General features: G+C 38.8%; 1 protein-coding gene across 1 annotated transcript in view; it reads left to right on the top strand.

The window, feature by feature from the left end:
- Window positions 1-16033, top strand: part of RAB3C (RAB3C, member RAS oncogene family) — a 302764-nt gene that overhangs the window by 242368 nt on the left and 44363 nt on the right. Inside the window, exon 4 of the mRNA XM_060009460.1 lies at window positions 1333-1457. Within this exon, the coding sequence (XP_059865443.1) occupies window positions 1333-1457 (125 nt within the window). The remainder of the gene's footprint in view (window positions 1-1332; window positions 1458-16033) is intronic.

Here is a 16033-nt window from a genome sequence, read left to right as displayed (position 1 = left end):
CTAGTAAGAACATGCCAAGCTTCTCTTTTTGACATTATACAAATCCCTTTATTAAACTTTCATCATTTGTTTGGCATCTCTCTCTCTCTCTCTCTCTCTCTCTCTCTCTCTCTCTCTCTCTCTCTCTCCCTCCCCCTCTCTCTCCCTCTCTCCCTCTCTGCCTCTCTCTCTCTCTCTCTCTCTCTCTCTCTCTCTCTCTTTCTCTCAACCACCCACTGGGTGATATGTCTTTCCCACCTATCTAGAATTGTTATCAAATAAGAACGTGGCCAATAAAAAGGAAGGATTAAAGAACATGGCTTCCTTTCAGCTTCCTCTCTGAAATGATAAAAAATACACTGGAACTTCACTTCTCAAACTTGTAATGAGTACTACAGATACGTGTTTAAAAGCACAGGCTTGAAAGCTTTACTGCCTGCGTTTTGATTTCCAGATCTACCACTTTGCTAGCTGAGTTGTCTTAGGCGAATTTTTTAACCTTTCTGTGCCTCATTTTCCTCAACTATAAAATGAGGATCATAATATTATCTCCCTTGAGTTACTCTAAGGATTAAGTTAAGGTAACATATATAAAGAGTTTAAAACAGTACCTGCAAATATTAACTATTATAGTTATCAACTAAGTTTCAAAATCAAAATTTGGTTATGTGCATTATGATCCGTACCAGAAGCTTATTCTGAATCCTAGATATCCTGTTTATAGTAACCTAAAACACCAGCTCATTGTATTATAATTTTGATATTAATCAACCTGGCATTTTTCTCTTAAAAATGTAAGGCATGAGTAGATGAGTTCTTATAACGCTTTTTAAAAATATTATCATTACCCCCCGATTTCCTAACCCAATTGTCTTAGCTCTTTAAGTTGTGACTGTAACAAGGTAAAAATTCTTTTCTGTGATGGGCTATAAATAGTGACCAACCATCTCAGGTTTCTTGGAACTGAGGGGTTTCTTGGGGCATAGGACTTTTACTGCTAAAACTGGGAACATCTTGGGCAAACTGGGATGGTTGGCCACTCACTCCAGGTATAAAAGTACTGTATAAGGTGGAGTAGAAGGGGGAAAGGAAGAAGCAGTAGTAATATTAATCTCACCAAACACAGAAGAATTCTAAATACAACACCACCATTCCCCTGATTTTTGACTCATGCAATCCCTGATGAGTATCTGAAAGGTGAAATTGCACTGAACTAATTAATTCTAAATGTCAGGTATTTGGGCTTCATTTTTTGCTGTTATCGTCATCTGTGGGATGTATTTCTTCTCCTTCCTTTTATGCTGTTGCATTTTCCTCTGATCATTTTTTTGCCTTTTTTTTTTTTTCTTGTAGGTCAACTCAAATCAAAACATACTCATGGGATAATGCCCAGGTTATCCTGGTTGGGAACAAATGTGACATGGAAGATGAGCGAGTCATCTCAACTGAGAGGGGCCAACATTTAGGAGAACAGCTTGGTAAGAAACAAATGATCAAATTAATGAGAAAGAGAGCATGGTAATTACTTGTAACACAGTGCAGAGTCCCAGCTACTTGCTAGGATGGATTTAATGAAAAGATTGTCAACCTGACAGTAGAAACCAACACATCACCTGTAAGTAGTAAGTGGATTTCCTACCACTTTCTGTGGTATCCTTAGAATCCAAGCACAATTACAGAAGCAAAATAGACAGCCAGCATCTGGATTTAGTACAAGATGTTCAAATTCCATTGCATAAGAAAGACAGAATGTGCCTTGCTTGCTATTTCTTTGGGGTTTTTTCTCTATATACAATATTTTATACTGAGTGAGCACTTTATTATGCTATATGATTGTTGTTTTCAAGTTTCCATTGGAGGAGGGTGGGTAATAGGCACAGAATAGGTCATGTTATAGATTCTGGTTCTAGAGACACCACTGGCAACGTGTGTTACAGTTACAAACCTCTTTGAAACTCAGTTTCCTCATCTCTTAAGAATGAGTATTATGACCCATGCCTACTTTACCAAGTCCTTGTAGATAAGATCAACTGAGATAAGAGATAGATATGAAAGAGTTTTAGAAATGGCAAAGCCATTTCAAATGCAAAACATTGTATATAGGGGAAGAAATGCTTGAGTGAGTAAGGTAGAGTTTTGATGCAAAGGAGGGAATCATGATTGATTGATTTTTTTTAAATAATTTTTATTGGAGTATAGTTGACTTACAATGTTGTGTTAGTTTCAGGTGTACAGCAAAGTGAATAAGTTATACATGTACATATATCCACTCTTTTTTAGATTATTTTCCCATATAGCTCATTATAGAGTATTGAGTAGAGTTCCCTGTGCTATACAGTAGGTCCTTATTAGTTATCTATTTTATATATAGTAGTGTGTATATGTCAATCCTAATCCCCCAATTTATCCCTCCCCCCTTTCCCCTCTAGTAACCATAAGTTTGTTTTCTACATCTGTTTTGGTATTGTAAATAAGACTCTATTTCTGTTTTATAAATAAGTTCATTTGTACCATTTTTTAAGATTCCACATATAAGCGATATCATATGATATTTGTCTTTCTCTGACTTACTTCACTCAGTATAACAATCTCTACGTCCATCCATGTTGCTGCAAATGGCATTATTTTGTTCTTTTTTATGGCTGAGTAATATTCCATTGTATATATGTACCACATCTTCTTTATCCACTCCTCTGTCGATGGACATTTAGGTTGCTTCCATGTCTTGGCTACTGTAAATAGTGCTGAAATGAACATTAGGATACCTTTTCAAATTATGTTTTTCTACAGATATATGACCAGGAATGGGATTGTTGGATCATGTAGTAGTTCTATATTTAGTTTTTTAAGGAACTTCCACACTGTTCTCCGTAGTGGTTGTACCGATTTACATTCCCACCAAGAGTGTAGGAGGGTTCCCTTTTCTCTACACCCTCTCCAGCACTTATTGTTTGTAGATTTTTTGATGATGGCCATTCTGACTGTTGTGAGGTGATTGTAGTTTTGTACAACTACTCATTGTAATTTTGATTTGCATTTCTCTAATAATGAGTGATGTTGAGCATCTTTTTATGTGCTTTTTAGCTATCTGTGTGTCTTCTTTGGAAAAATGTCTATTTAGATCTTCTGTCCATTTTTTGGTTGGGTTGTTTGCTTTTTTGATATTGAGCTGCATGAGCTGTTTGCATATTTTGGAAATTAATTCCTTGTTGCTTCATTTGCAAATATTTTCTCCCATTCTGTTTGTTGTCTTTTCATTTTGTTTATGGTGTCCTTTGCTGTGCAAAAGCTTTTAAGTTTCATTACGTCCAATTTGTTTATTTTTGTTTTTATTTTCATTACTCTAGGAGGTGAATTCAAAAAGATATTTCTGCGATTTATGTCAAAGAGAGTTCTGTGTTTTTCTCTAGGAGTTTTATAGTGTCTGGCCTTACATTTAGGTCTTTAATCCATTTTGAGTTTATATTTGTGTATGGTGTTAGGGAGTGTTCTAATTTTATTCTTTTACATGTAGCTGTCCAGTTTTCCCAGCACCACTTATTGAAGAGACTGTCTTTTCTCCGTTGTATATTCACGGTTGCTGGTTTTGATATCATATTTGTGTGTGGATGATTTTTTACCACTACTTTATGTTTGCCTTTACCAGTGAGATTTCCCACTTGTGATTTTCTTGTTTCTAGTTGTGGCCTTCACCCCCCCCACACACACACACACCTAGAGAAGTTCCTTTAGCATTTGTTGTAAGGCTGGTTTGGTGGTGCTGAATTCTCTTAGCTTTTGCTTATCTGTAAAGCTTTCGATTTCTCTCTCAAATCTGAATGAGAGCCTTACTGGTTAGAGTAATCTTGGTTGTAGGTTTTGTCCTTTCAACACTTTAAATATATCGTACCTCTCTGTTCTGGCCTGCAGAGTTTCTGCTAAAAAATCAGCTGTTAACCTTACGAGGATTCCTTGTGTGTTATTTGTTGCTTTTCCCTTGTTGCTTTTAATATTTTTTTCTTTGTCTTTAATTTTTGTCAATTTGATTACCATGTGTCTCGATGTGTTCCTCCTTGGGTTTATCCTGTATGTGACTCTCTGCACTTCCTGGACTTGGATGAGTGTCTCCCTTTCCCATGTTAGGGAACTTTTTAGTTATAATCTCTTCAAATTTTTTCTCAGGCCCTTTTCCTTTCTCTTCATCTTCTGGGACCTCTATATTGCAAATATTTGTGCATTTGCTGTTGTCACAGAGGTCTCTGTGACTGTCCTCATTTTTTTTCCATTCTTTTTTCTTTATTCTCTTCTATGGCAGTGATTTCAAACACTCTGTCTCCCAGCTCACTGTGTTCTTCTGCCTGTTATTCTGCTATTGATTCCTTCTAGTGTATTTTTTTATTTCAGTTATTGTGTTGTTCATCTCTGTTCTTCAAATCTTCTCTTTTTTAAACATTTCTTATATCTTCTTGGTCTGTTCCTCCATTTTTTTCTGAGATTTTGAATCATATTTACTATTATTACTCTGAATTATTTTTCAGGTAGATTGCCTATCTCCTCTTCCTTTAGTTGTTCTCATGGGTTTTTATCTTGTTGCTTTGTCTGCAACATATTTCTCTGTTGTCTCATTTTGTCTAACTTTCTGTGTTTGTGGTCTCCTTTCCACAGGCTGCAGGATCATAGTTCCTCTTGCTTCTGGTGTCTGACCCCTGGTGGGTGAGGTTGGTCCTAGAGCTTTTGTAGGCATCCTAGCGGGAGGGACCGGTGCCTGCCCTCTGGTGGGTAGAGCTGGGTCTTTTCCCTCTGGTGGACAGGGCTGTGTCAGGGGGTGTGATTTGAGGTGGCTGTGAGCTCAGTGCAACTTTAGGCAGCCTGTCTTCTGATGGGTGGCACTGTGTTCCTATCTTCTTTGTTGTTTGGCCTGAGGCTTTCCAGCACTGGAGACTGTAGGTTGTTGGGTCGGGCTGGGTATGGTGCCAAAGTTGGGACCTCCTGGAGAGTTCATGCCAATCAGTATTCCATGGGGCTTCCACTACCAGTCTCCTTGCCCCACACAGCAATCTACAGCTGACCCTTATCTCCCCAGGAGAGCCTCTAAGACCCCTAGGTAGGTCTAACCCAGGTTCCTATGGATGTACTGCTTTTTGCTGGTCCCAGTGCACATGAGACCTTGTGTGCACCCTCCAAGAGTAGAGTCTCTTTCCCCCAGCCCTGTGGAGTTCCTTCACTCAAGTTCTGCTGGTTTTCAAGGCTAAATGCTCTGGGGGTTCTTCTTCCCAATGCCAGATCCTCAGACTGTGTCTTGGAGGGCTATTTTTATGTGGGAACGTTTCTGTGTGGCCTGCATGGGTTTAAATTTTTTTGGTGCTAGGGCTGTTTTTAGTATAGGTGTCTGCCACCTCTTTCCTCAGTGTATGCTGTCCATTATCCCCTTGATAGGAGGTGTGACTGATGTTGTAGTGACAAGAGCCTGCATTGGATATTGAACCTCCCCTTTGTTCTGTGGTTGTCACTGCCCTGTTGGGTGGAGTCTGCTCCCTAGTTCTTGGAGTAGAGGCCCCCAGATCTGTTTCTTGGCTGTGATTCTGATCTGTGGTGTGAGTTAGGTGGGACTGGAGCCCTCCCACTGGGAGAGAAGCCACTGAGTATCCCTCCTCTGGAGCTGTTCACCTGTGGGTGTGCTCTGTTGTGTCACCTTTCACCTGGTGTGCAAGCTCTCAGATTACACTGCTGTTGGCACTGCTCTCAGCCCCACCTTAACTGTGTGGGTGTGCCGGCAGTTGGCCTGGTGTCTCTCAGGTGCTGTTTTCACCAGGCCACTAGTGTAGGTCCACTGAAGTCAGGTTCCAGGATTGCAGTAATCATGGATCTACACCCACTGTGGGTGCTATGGGGTCAGCTCGGACTCTGGCCTGGCCCAACACCCATGTGTACGTGTCCACAAAGTCCACAGCTACTAAAGCTAGACCCTCTCAGCTGTAGGAGCACTCGTTGCCTGTTCAGATGTTCTGCAGGTGCTGAGTTTACAAAGCCGGTTGCAGGGGTGTAAATCCTCAGTTTGCACAGCAGTAAGGGGAGATTTCATCTCTTCTTCCTTAGTTGCACGGTCCCTGGGGCTCAGCTGTGGTTTCAGCCCCACCTATGCATGTGGGCCACCCACAGGCATCTGCTCCTGAGGCTGCCCCAGAGCACATGAGCCTGCCCTGTTGGGAAGGGGGCACAGAGGAGGCGGCGGCTGGGGGACACCCATAGCAGGGACTGGTGCGTGGGGAGAGAGGCTGCAATGGCCATGATTGATTTATTAATTCAAGGCATTTTTTACTGAGCACCAGTTGTGTATCCTGCACTGTGTCAGACATCACGGGGGATACCAAAAAAGTGTGATCCACAGTCCCTCGGCTCAAGTTGCTTCCAATCAAGTGGGGAGACCAGAGATACACACAAGAAAGCAGAAATAACAAGACAACAACAAAAATAACATCATGAGGATATGATAAGCTCGGAGACAGGCGCCAAGAGGAAAGCAACAGAGGGAGGGAGGCAGACACAGGTGTTAGAAGGAGGTGTGAGAGTGAAGTGAGACGGGAGGCAGATAAGGAGCAATGCAGAGGAAACAGGGAAAATGTATGGAAATGAGCAGAACAGCTAGGAAGAGGTGAGTGATGAGAGGAGCTAACCATCATATGGGTTAAATGGCAAGACAAGTTTTTAATGTTCCTGAAAGGAGAGTAGAATATGAAAACCATGAGGAGGAGAAGAAGCATCATGAATAAAGGGCACAGTGGAGTAAGGACATTGAGAGGAACATTGGGAGGACAGAGAGTGGAAAAGTTGGAACCCAGCGTGATGTTATGGAAGTAGAGTGGATTTGGGGAACAATTCCAGCCCTAAGCAAATGAGCCGGAATTTCTTTCTTTTCCTTCCTCCTTCCCTCCCTCCCTTCCTCCCTTCTCCCTCCCTCCCTCCTGTCCTTCCCTCCTCCCTCCCTCCTTCCCACCTCACTCCCTCCTGTCCCTTTTTCCTCCCTCCCTTCCTTCTGAGAGTCTGGCTTTCTAACCTTTTTGCCCAGGACCTACAGTAAGAAATGCATTCAATCTAGCAACCCAGTGCATACATACGTAGAAAGAGAATGAAACCAAAGTTTTACAAAACACATTTACTCTTATTAGATGAGATTTGTTCTGATGCTATTCTCTTTTCTATTATTTTTCATTTTCTTTTAATAATGGTTTCAACTCACTAAATAAATCTTAGGATCCACTAATGTGCTTCAACCTGCTATAATTTGAAAAACACTGTTCTGAAGGGAGTACTTTGTGATTAATCTGCAGGGAGTGTGCAGCACAGATTAGAGAAGCAGACATCCTCTCAGTGGGGCACCCTGTCACTTGGTCATCTCATAAATGAACTATGCACAGTCCAGTCTGAGAGCTTGACCATTTCCTTATGAGATTAGTGAGCTCATTAGACCAAAGGCTATCACCCAATGACTGCAAGAACCCTCCCACCAAACTTTCTTACATTCGCCCATGAGAAAATCATACAGCTGATACCTGTTCTTTCTGTGGCTGCCCTTGAGCTTTTATCATCTCGTTCATAGGGCCTCTCCCCATTCCATCAATTTAACAATCTTTTTCCCCCAAAAGTCTGAAAAACTTGGCTATCTTTTCTTAGTCCTCTTAGCACCTCAGGAAGTTAGGAATGGAGAACAGTAGATTCCCCAAGAGAAGAGAGAAAAGAAATCTGGGAGAGGGTTGGCAGGGTGTCTGCCTGAGACAATCTCTTCCCTCCCTGTATTTTCTTGACTAGTCAGGCATATCCTATGTGGGGGGAAGAAACTGCTACACAGACGTAAGTGACTTCTATATATAAACCTGAAAATTGTTTGGTTCAAAGTACAATAGATGGGAGCCAATATTTTAGTGACATTGAGCCAGGTAGCTGGTTACATTTTTTACCACTGTAATAAATTACCTGGGTGTTGAGAAGGTCATGTTGTGGAAGGGGACATGTAGAATGGTGTGAATGCATCAAGAGGGCAGCCTTCCTTGGAACTCCGCTGACTGACACAAACCCTTTTCATGCGGTACACAGATGAAGGAAAGTTCCTGAAATTGTGAGGCAGAAATGGTTTATGTACCCATACACATTCCTCCAATGATTTCTGATTGATTTTTTGCTCTGTATTCAATAAACCCCAGCAGTTGTCATAGCAACCAACACTTGGGCATTCTTAGAGTCGTTTACCTTCTTTAATGTGCTTTGTTCTTTTCATGACTACACACCCTTCTATAAATGATCATGAGAGATCATTTATACGGGGAAAAAAACCTCACAATCAGTTTAAAGATTTTAAAGGTCTTAGCTTTATTTTCTTTTAATTACTGGTAAAATTCCATTGTCCAGAACAGCATCACACACACACAAAGGTTGGGCACTGTTTTATAAATGTCATTACCACATCTTAGCAGATGGTTGAAAAACACTACTGTATTGATCTAGTTACAATTAATTCTCCATTGTGGATGGTTACATCCATAACATTTGCTTATCCTAATGAAGGTACTTGATGGAACTGAGCTGTAGCTGAGGTCTTTAAAATACTTGTATGTCAGCTGCCCTTGCCAATCCAAACATGTACAATACATCAGGTGCTTGGGAATACAATCATAATGCTACCTTTCAGGAGCAACCGTTGTGGCGCCTGTGATACACTATGCAGACAATCAGCATTTTTCTGGTCTTCCCTTTCCTGGTTGTTTTGTTTCATTTGGCCTCCTGGGCATGCCCTCCTTCTTGCATTCTGCCATCTTGGCTTCTATACCATGGTGCTCTCTCTCCAGCCATACCTTGGCTGTTTCCTTGGGAGACTCCTCCTCTTTCTCCCTCTCGCACTTTGCCTTTCCATCCTTGGCCCACCACTCTTCTCTCTCTGCACTCTCCCTTAGATATTCCCAACCACTTCTGAGGCATGAACTCTGCCTATAAACTAATGACAGCCAAGTCATGTCTTAGCCCTGACCCTTTCACCTGACCCTCTACCCACCTGCCAGCTGCATGTATTCAATACTTCCGATTTTGGGTGGTCCTCTAAACAATGTGCAGCTGAATCCTCTGGGGTTCTTTTTCGAGTGCATATTTGTCAACCCTAACTCAGGCATGCTGCTTCAAAGTTTCTGAAGGCCAGGAATCTACATGTTTAACAAACAACATTCTGACTTTCCTACAACCCTAAAATTTTAGAACACTGGCTTAAATAGCTGCAAGTGTTTGGAGAAGGTAGGGAACTGCCCCTGAGCTGAACATTATCCTCTAGCTAGTATCATTCTTCCCATGTGTGTTTTTGGTATTTACTATAGGCACATGTACCTATAACAATATATAGGAATGTTTTCAATTTTTATTTTTATCCAAATGCCAAATTTATAATATGGCAATAATCTATATATATGTACAGTCTCATAATTTGTTTTAAATGTAAAAATATTAAATTAGAAAAAATAGAAATAATTAAAGATAGAAGTTTTCCTAAAATAAAAGTAATATAACTGGGAATAAGAACAAAGAAATGTATGGAGGAGAATGGATTTGTATTGCCCTGAAATTATAGAAGAAAGAATACTTGAACCATTTTTACAAGCACTGAATGGGCAGAAAGTGCAGAAACTCTGAGGTTTCCTAAAAATGCAGTCAGAGAAACAAAAATTGCAGATAAACTAAATTTGCTTCTGGAGAGAAGTGATGTTTTTAATAACTAATTTGTAAGGCTCTAATTTTGTTTTTAATTTGCATTCATATTTCTTCCTAAAGCAAGTAACAGATACATATATCCTATTACTCTCCATTCAAATAATTGTCATGATATCATGTGCCTGTATTACTAAATTCCAACCCTGTCGTCTCCATCCTTCCTCCTTGTCTAGCACAGGGAACCCATGAGGATTTCTGACAACTATAAAATATTCTTATACTTTGCCATCTTTCCAACCTGTAAAATTTGTTTCCCCTTCTTTTCACATTTAATGACTTGTTTTGTTTTGTCTATTCATCTTCAAATGTTTATTAAACACCTGTAATGATATTAAGGAGTCATAAAATAGGTATCTTCCTCCTCGTGGAGCTTAATGTGTGGTCTGCATGTCAAAAATACAATAAAATATCGTGAATGCATAAATTGTTTCCAGCCCTTCAAAACAAGTATAACTTGAAGGATGAAGGTGGGACATACAGATCTGCAAATATATAGTTCCTTCTGTATTAAGAATATGAAGAGTGACAAAAAAGTCACATTCTATGTCTATAAACTCTGAAACATTGATTCAGTAAAAGCTGGCTTAATTAAACAGTTCCTTCAAGGGAATAATCTCTTGAAGTAGAAAAAGGTAAATTAAAGACAAATCAGAAAGGATACTCCTTCACATAACAAAGTATATACTAAAAGAACTGATTGTTTCTGGAGGAGGGAGGTGGTGCAGACAGGATATATTCAATATAGTTGCTTCCCCAAAAGTCTAGATAAATCAAGTAAGGCAGATACACCATGGCTAATAGAGTTTGGACTCTATGGGACATTTCTATCCCACCAAGAATAAGTTTGAGCACATTGACCATGCGGCTTCATATGCCCTGATATCACTCTTGGGGACATGTTAACTAGGGTGAAAGGAACATCATTGTTACCAAGCCAGGAAAGTCTACCTCCTGAGATTTTAGTGCCCATGCTGCTGATTTCTGCTGAGACTGGATGACTTCAGGGATGCCTAATTTAGGAACTCTGATTCTAGGATTCTTCAATTGGTTTCTAATTTGAGTCTTTTAGTGTAAACACCCTTGTCTTTCATTGCCAACTCAGGTGAGAATGAACAAAGCAGTAACTTCACTGAACTTTGGATCCATGCAGCCTGATCCTACACAGCCAGATTCTCTTTATACATTTTCCATTGAAGAGAATTATAATTACCAGCGTCACACCCTCCTGACTGCTAAGCTCCGCTTGAGTCACTGTATACTTGGAACGACCTTGAGATACAGATTAGGTCTTAACTGTGTTTAGTTTTCTATTTTACAATCCAGGAGAGAATTAGGGTCTATATTACAGATAAGCCTATTTAAACTCTGTTCATGGACCCCAGAGTCTTCCAGTGATCCAGTGATCCAGTGAAAGATGACAGAAAATGACTAGAACACTGTTCAGGATAAATTTTCTCAAATGCAATATTGCCCAAGTACATAATATTTATTTTCAAACAGTGCCCAGCTTTATGGAATTTCCTCCAACCAGTAAATTGGAAAACTCCTTTACTACTCATTCTGTGCCTTATAAGAAACCTCTGAAAATTCTTGATGCCTCACTCTCTGGGCCTTAAAAATTACACTGAGGGCTTCCCTGGTGGAGCGGTGGTTGAGAGTCTGCCTGCCGATGCAGGGGACACAGGTTTGTGCCCCGGTCCGGGAAGATCCCACATGCCGCGGAGCGGCTGGGCCCGTGAGCCATGGCCGCTGAGCCCGCGCGTCCGGAGCCTGTGCTCTGCAATGGGAGAGGCCACAACAGTGAGAGGCCCGCATACCGAAAAAAAAAAAAAAAAAATTACGGTGAGACAGTTACCACTAACCGGTTAACAGCAACTTCTTAGTACCTTTAGAGCATTATTTTAGGGAATCTGTCAGGAGGACTACTTACGGTAGTTCCCTTCTAAATAATGAAAAATTAAGGTATTGTAAAGTGTGCTGTCTTTCTTCTTTGTTGCGCTGAGAGAGCAACATAAGACTGCTCTGAGACTAGGAATAACAGATAAATTAACTCAAGTCACAGGTAGGCCTCAGAACATTGAGGGGATCTCACTTCTTTCTCAGAAAATTCAATTCAGGCAAGACCAGGGCAAGGAGAGGAGAAAAGTAAATAGAAGGAAGATTGAATCTAGAGAAGGGGTTCTCAAAAATACCAGTGTACAAGCTATACATCAGGCCAGTTAAATTGGGATCTCTCTGGTGGGACTCAGTCAACAGTATTTTATTTTATTTTATTGAGGTATAATTGATATATTAATTCAGGTGTGTAACATAATGATTCAATATTTGTATGTAATGCAAAATGCAAAATGATCACCACAGTAAGTCTATGTCCATCACTATACATAATTACAAAAACTTTTTTCTTGTGATGAGAACGTAAGATTTATTCTCTTAACAACTTTCAAATATGCAATACAGTATTTTCAACTATGGTACTGTGCTGTACATTACATCCCTGTGATTTATTTATTTTATAACTGGACATTAGTACCTTTTGAACCTTTCATCCATTTTGCCTGCCCAACCCCCGGCCCCCACCTCTGTTCACCACCAGTCTGTTCTCTGTATCTGAGGTGGGTTTTATTTTGGAGGGTTTTTTTGGGGGGAGGTGGTTTGCTTTTTTTTCTGAGATTCTGCATATAAGTGAGATCATACAGTATTTGTCTTTCTCCTTCTGACATATTTCCCTCAAGGTTCATCCATGTTGTCATAAATGGCAAGATTTCTTTCGTTTTTATAGCTGAATAATATTCTATTGTGTACGTGTGTGTGCATATGTGTGTTTATCCATTCATCCGATGATGGACACTTAGGTTGTTTCCATATCTTGGCTATTGTAAATAATAATGTAGTGAACGTAAGGGTGCCTATATCTTTTTGAGTTAATGTTTTTGTTTTTATTGTATAAATGCCTAAAAGTGGAATTTCTGGATCATATGATATTTCTATTTTTAATTATTTGAGGAATATCCATATATGGCTATACCAATTTATATTCCCATCAACAGTGCACAAGGGTTCCTGTTTCTTCATACCCTTACCAACACTTGTTAATTTTTGTATTTTTGGTAATAGCCATTCTAACAGCTGTGAGGTGATATCTCTTTGTGGTTGTGACTTACATTTCACTGATGATTAGTGATGTTAAACATTCTTTCACATACCTGTTGGCCATCTGTACGTCTTTGGAAAAAATGTCTATTCAGATTCTCTGCCCAATTTTTAATCATATTTTTTGTTTATTTATTGCTTTTGAGTTGTACAAGCTCTTTATATATTTTGGATATTAACCCCTTCTCCGGATAAATAGTTTGCAAGTTTTTTCTCCCATTCTGTATGTTGTCTTTTCATTTTCTTAATAACTTTTTTTTCTTTTTTGCTGTGCAAAAGCTTTTAAGTTTGATGTAGTCTCATTCGTTGATTTTTGCTTTTGTTGTTTGTGCTTTGGGTATCATATCCAAAGAGTCATTGCCAAGACCAGTGTTGAGGAGTTTCTTCCCTATGTTTTCTTCTAGGAGTTTTATAGTATCAGGTATTGTGTTTAGGTCTTTGATTTATTTTGAGTTGACTTTTATGAGTGCTGTGAGATAAAGGTCCATTTTCATTATTCTGCATGTGTTCATCCATTTTTCCCAACACCATTTGTTGAAGAGACTATCTTTCTTTATTTGGTGCTCTGGGCTCCCTTGTCAAATATTAGTTGATTTTATGAGCAGGGGTTTAATTCTGTGCTCTCTAACTTTATTCCATTGGTCTATGCGTCTATACTGTTTTTTTATTACTGTAGCTTAGTAGTATAGTTTGAAGTATGATAGCTCCAGCTTTGTTCTTTTTCCTCAGGATTGCTTTGGCTGTTTGGAGTCTCTTGTGGTTCCATACAAATTTTAGGATTGTTTTTTCTATTTCTGTGAAGAATGCCTATGGTATTTTGTTGGGAATTACATTAAATCTGTAGATAGATTTGGATGTTATGGAGATATTAATAATATTCTTCCAATCCATGACAGTATGATGTCTTTCCACTTGTTTGTGTCTTCAGTTTCTTTCAGCAAAGCCTTGTAGTTTTCTTATAGTCTTATACAGATCTTTCACTTCCTGGGCTAAATTTATTCCTAAGTATTTTAATGTTTTTAATGCTATTGTGAATGGTATCTTGTTCAGATATTTCAACCTTAGTGTAAAGAAATGAAACTGGTTTCTGTATGTTAATTTTGTATCCTATAACTTTACTGAAATTGTTGATTAGTTCCAAAGTTTTTTGGTTGAGACTTTGGAATTTTCTATATACTGAATCATATTGTCTACAAATAGCAAATCATTCCTGATTTGGATGCATTTTATTTCTTTGTCTTGCCTAATCCCTCTAGCTAGGACTTCCAGTACTATACTCAATAGGAGTGGTGAGAGTAGGCATTCTTGTCTCATTCCTGATCTTAGTGGAAAAACTTTCAATTCTCCTCCGTTAAGTATAACGTTAATTGTGGGTTTGTCATATATGTTGTGGTATATTCCTTCTATACCCAATCTGCCAAGGGTTTTTATCATGAAAGGGTGTTGTATTTTGTCAAATGTTTTTCTACATCTGTTGGGATGATCATGTCATTTTTATCTTTTATTCATATGATGATTACATTTATTGATTTGTGTATGTTGAACCATCCAGAGATAAATCCCACTTGACAATGGTGTGTAATCCTTTTTATGTTCTCTTGAATTTGGTTCACTAATATTCTGTTGAAAATATTTTCATCCATATTCATCAGGGGTGTTGGTCTGTACTTTTCTTGTGGTGTCCTTATCTGGTTTGGTATCAAGGTGATGCTGACCTCATAGAATGAGTTTGGAAGTGTTTCCTTTTCTTCAATTTTATGGAGAGTTTGAGAAGGATTGGTATTAATTCTTCTTTGAATGTTTGGTAGAATTCACCAGTGAAGCCATCAGCCCCCCCCGGGGTTTTATGTGTTGGAGAGTTTTGATTACTGATTCAATCTCTACTCATTGTTGATCTTTTCAGATTTTCTATTTTTTTCTCATTCAGTCTTGTTAGGTCATGTGTTTCTATAAATTTAGCTATTTCTTCTAAGTTATATAATTTGTTGGCATATAATTGTTTATAATAGTCTCTTGTGATCTTTTGAATTTCTGTAGTATCAGTTGTAATGTCTCCTTTTTATTTCTAATTTTATTTATATGAGTTTTCTCTCTTTTTAGTCTGGCTAAATGTTTTTCAATTTTGTTTCTTTTCAAAGAAGCAGCTCATAGTTTCATTGATCCTTTTTATTCCTTCTCTAAACTCCATGTCATTTATTTCTGCTCTGATCTTTATTATTTCCTTCCTTCTGCTAACTTTGGGCTTAATTTATTCATTTTCTTGTTCCTCGAGTTGTAAAGTTAGGTTATTTGAGATCTTTCTAATTTCTTAATACATTGTTTTTTTCAGTATAAACTTTCCTCTCAGAATAATTTTTGCCACATCACATAAGTTTTAATGTTTTATTTTCATTTCTTTGCTGATTTCTAGTTCATGCCATTATCAGAAAAGATAGTATGATTTCAATCTTCTTAAATTTGCTAAGATTTTTTTTTGTGTGTCTTGTATGGTCTATTTTGGAAAATGTTTCATGTGCACTTGAGAAAAGTGTATATTCTGCTGTTGGATGGAATGTTCTATATATGTCTGTTAAGTCCATTTTTTTTAGAGTATGGTTCAGTTCCAACATAGTGCCAAATGGGAGTGGGGCAGGCTAATCAACTCTCTTGGATCCTCAGAGATCCTATCTACTTACTTTCTAATACACAGGCAGGAAGAAATTTCTTGGGTGTCCTGGTACAATGGACAGAGGCAGTTTGGTTTTGTTATGAATGTCCAACTCATTGTAAATAAAAGGGGAGAGGAAAAGGGATGACTCACACTGCCATGATGCTGACGTCACTTCATTTGAAACTTTTTTTGTTTGTACAATCCTTAGACTTAAAAAAAAGTGTTTGGAGATCACTGATTAGATGATGGTTTATAGGGAGAGAATAGGAAGCTTATGTGTGCACACACACATGTATGTCACATGAATCAAAATCTCTAAAGCTGGAGTACAGACACTGGTGTTTTAGCTCCTCTGATGATTCTAATGTATATCCAGGGTTGAGAACCCCTAATTTATGTTCTGCCCATGTGTTACCTGATTGTGCTGAAGTTGAGGACCATAGGCCTAAACTGAGCAGTGGCAGTGGGGTACAAATGAGGAGAGAAACTTTTACATATTTAAGCAGTAGAACTAACAACAGTTGG

The sequence above is a fragment of the Delphinus delphis genome, chromosome 3, assembly GCF_949987515.2.
Source record: "Delphinus delphis chromosome 3, mDelDel1.2, whole genome shotgun sequence".
Lineage (NCBI taxonomy): Eukaryota > Metazoa > Chordata > Mammalia > Artiodactyla > Delphinidae > Delphinus > Delphinus delphis.
Note: the sequence above shows the minus strand (reverse complement) of the source record. Positions and strands in the feature narration are given on the sequence as shown.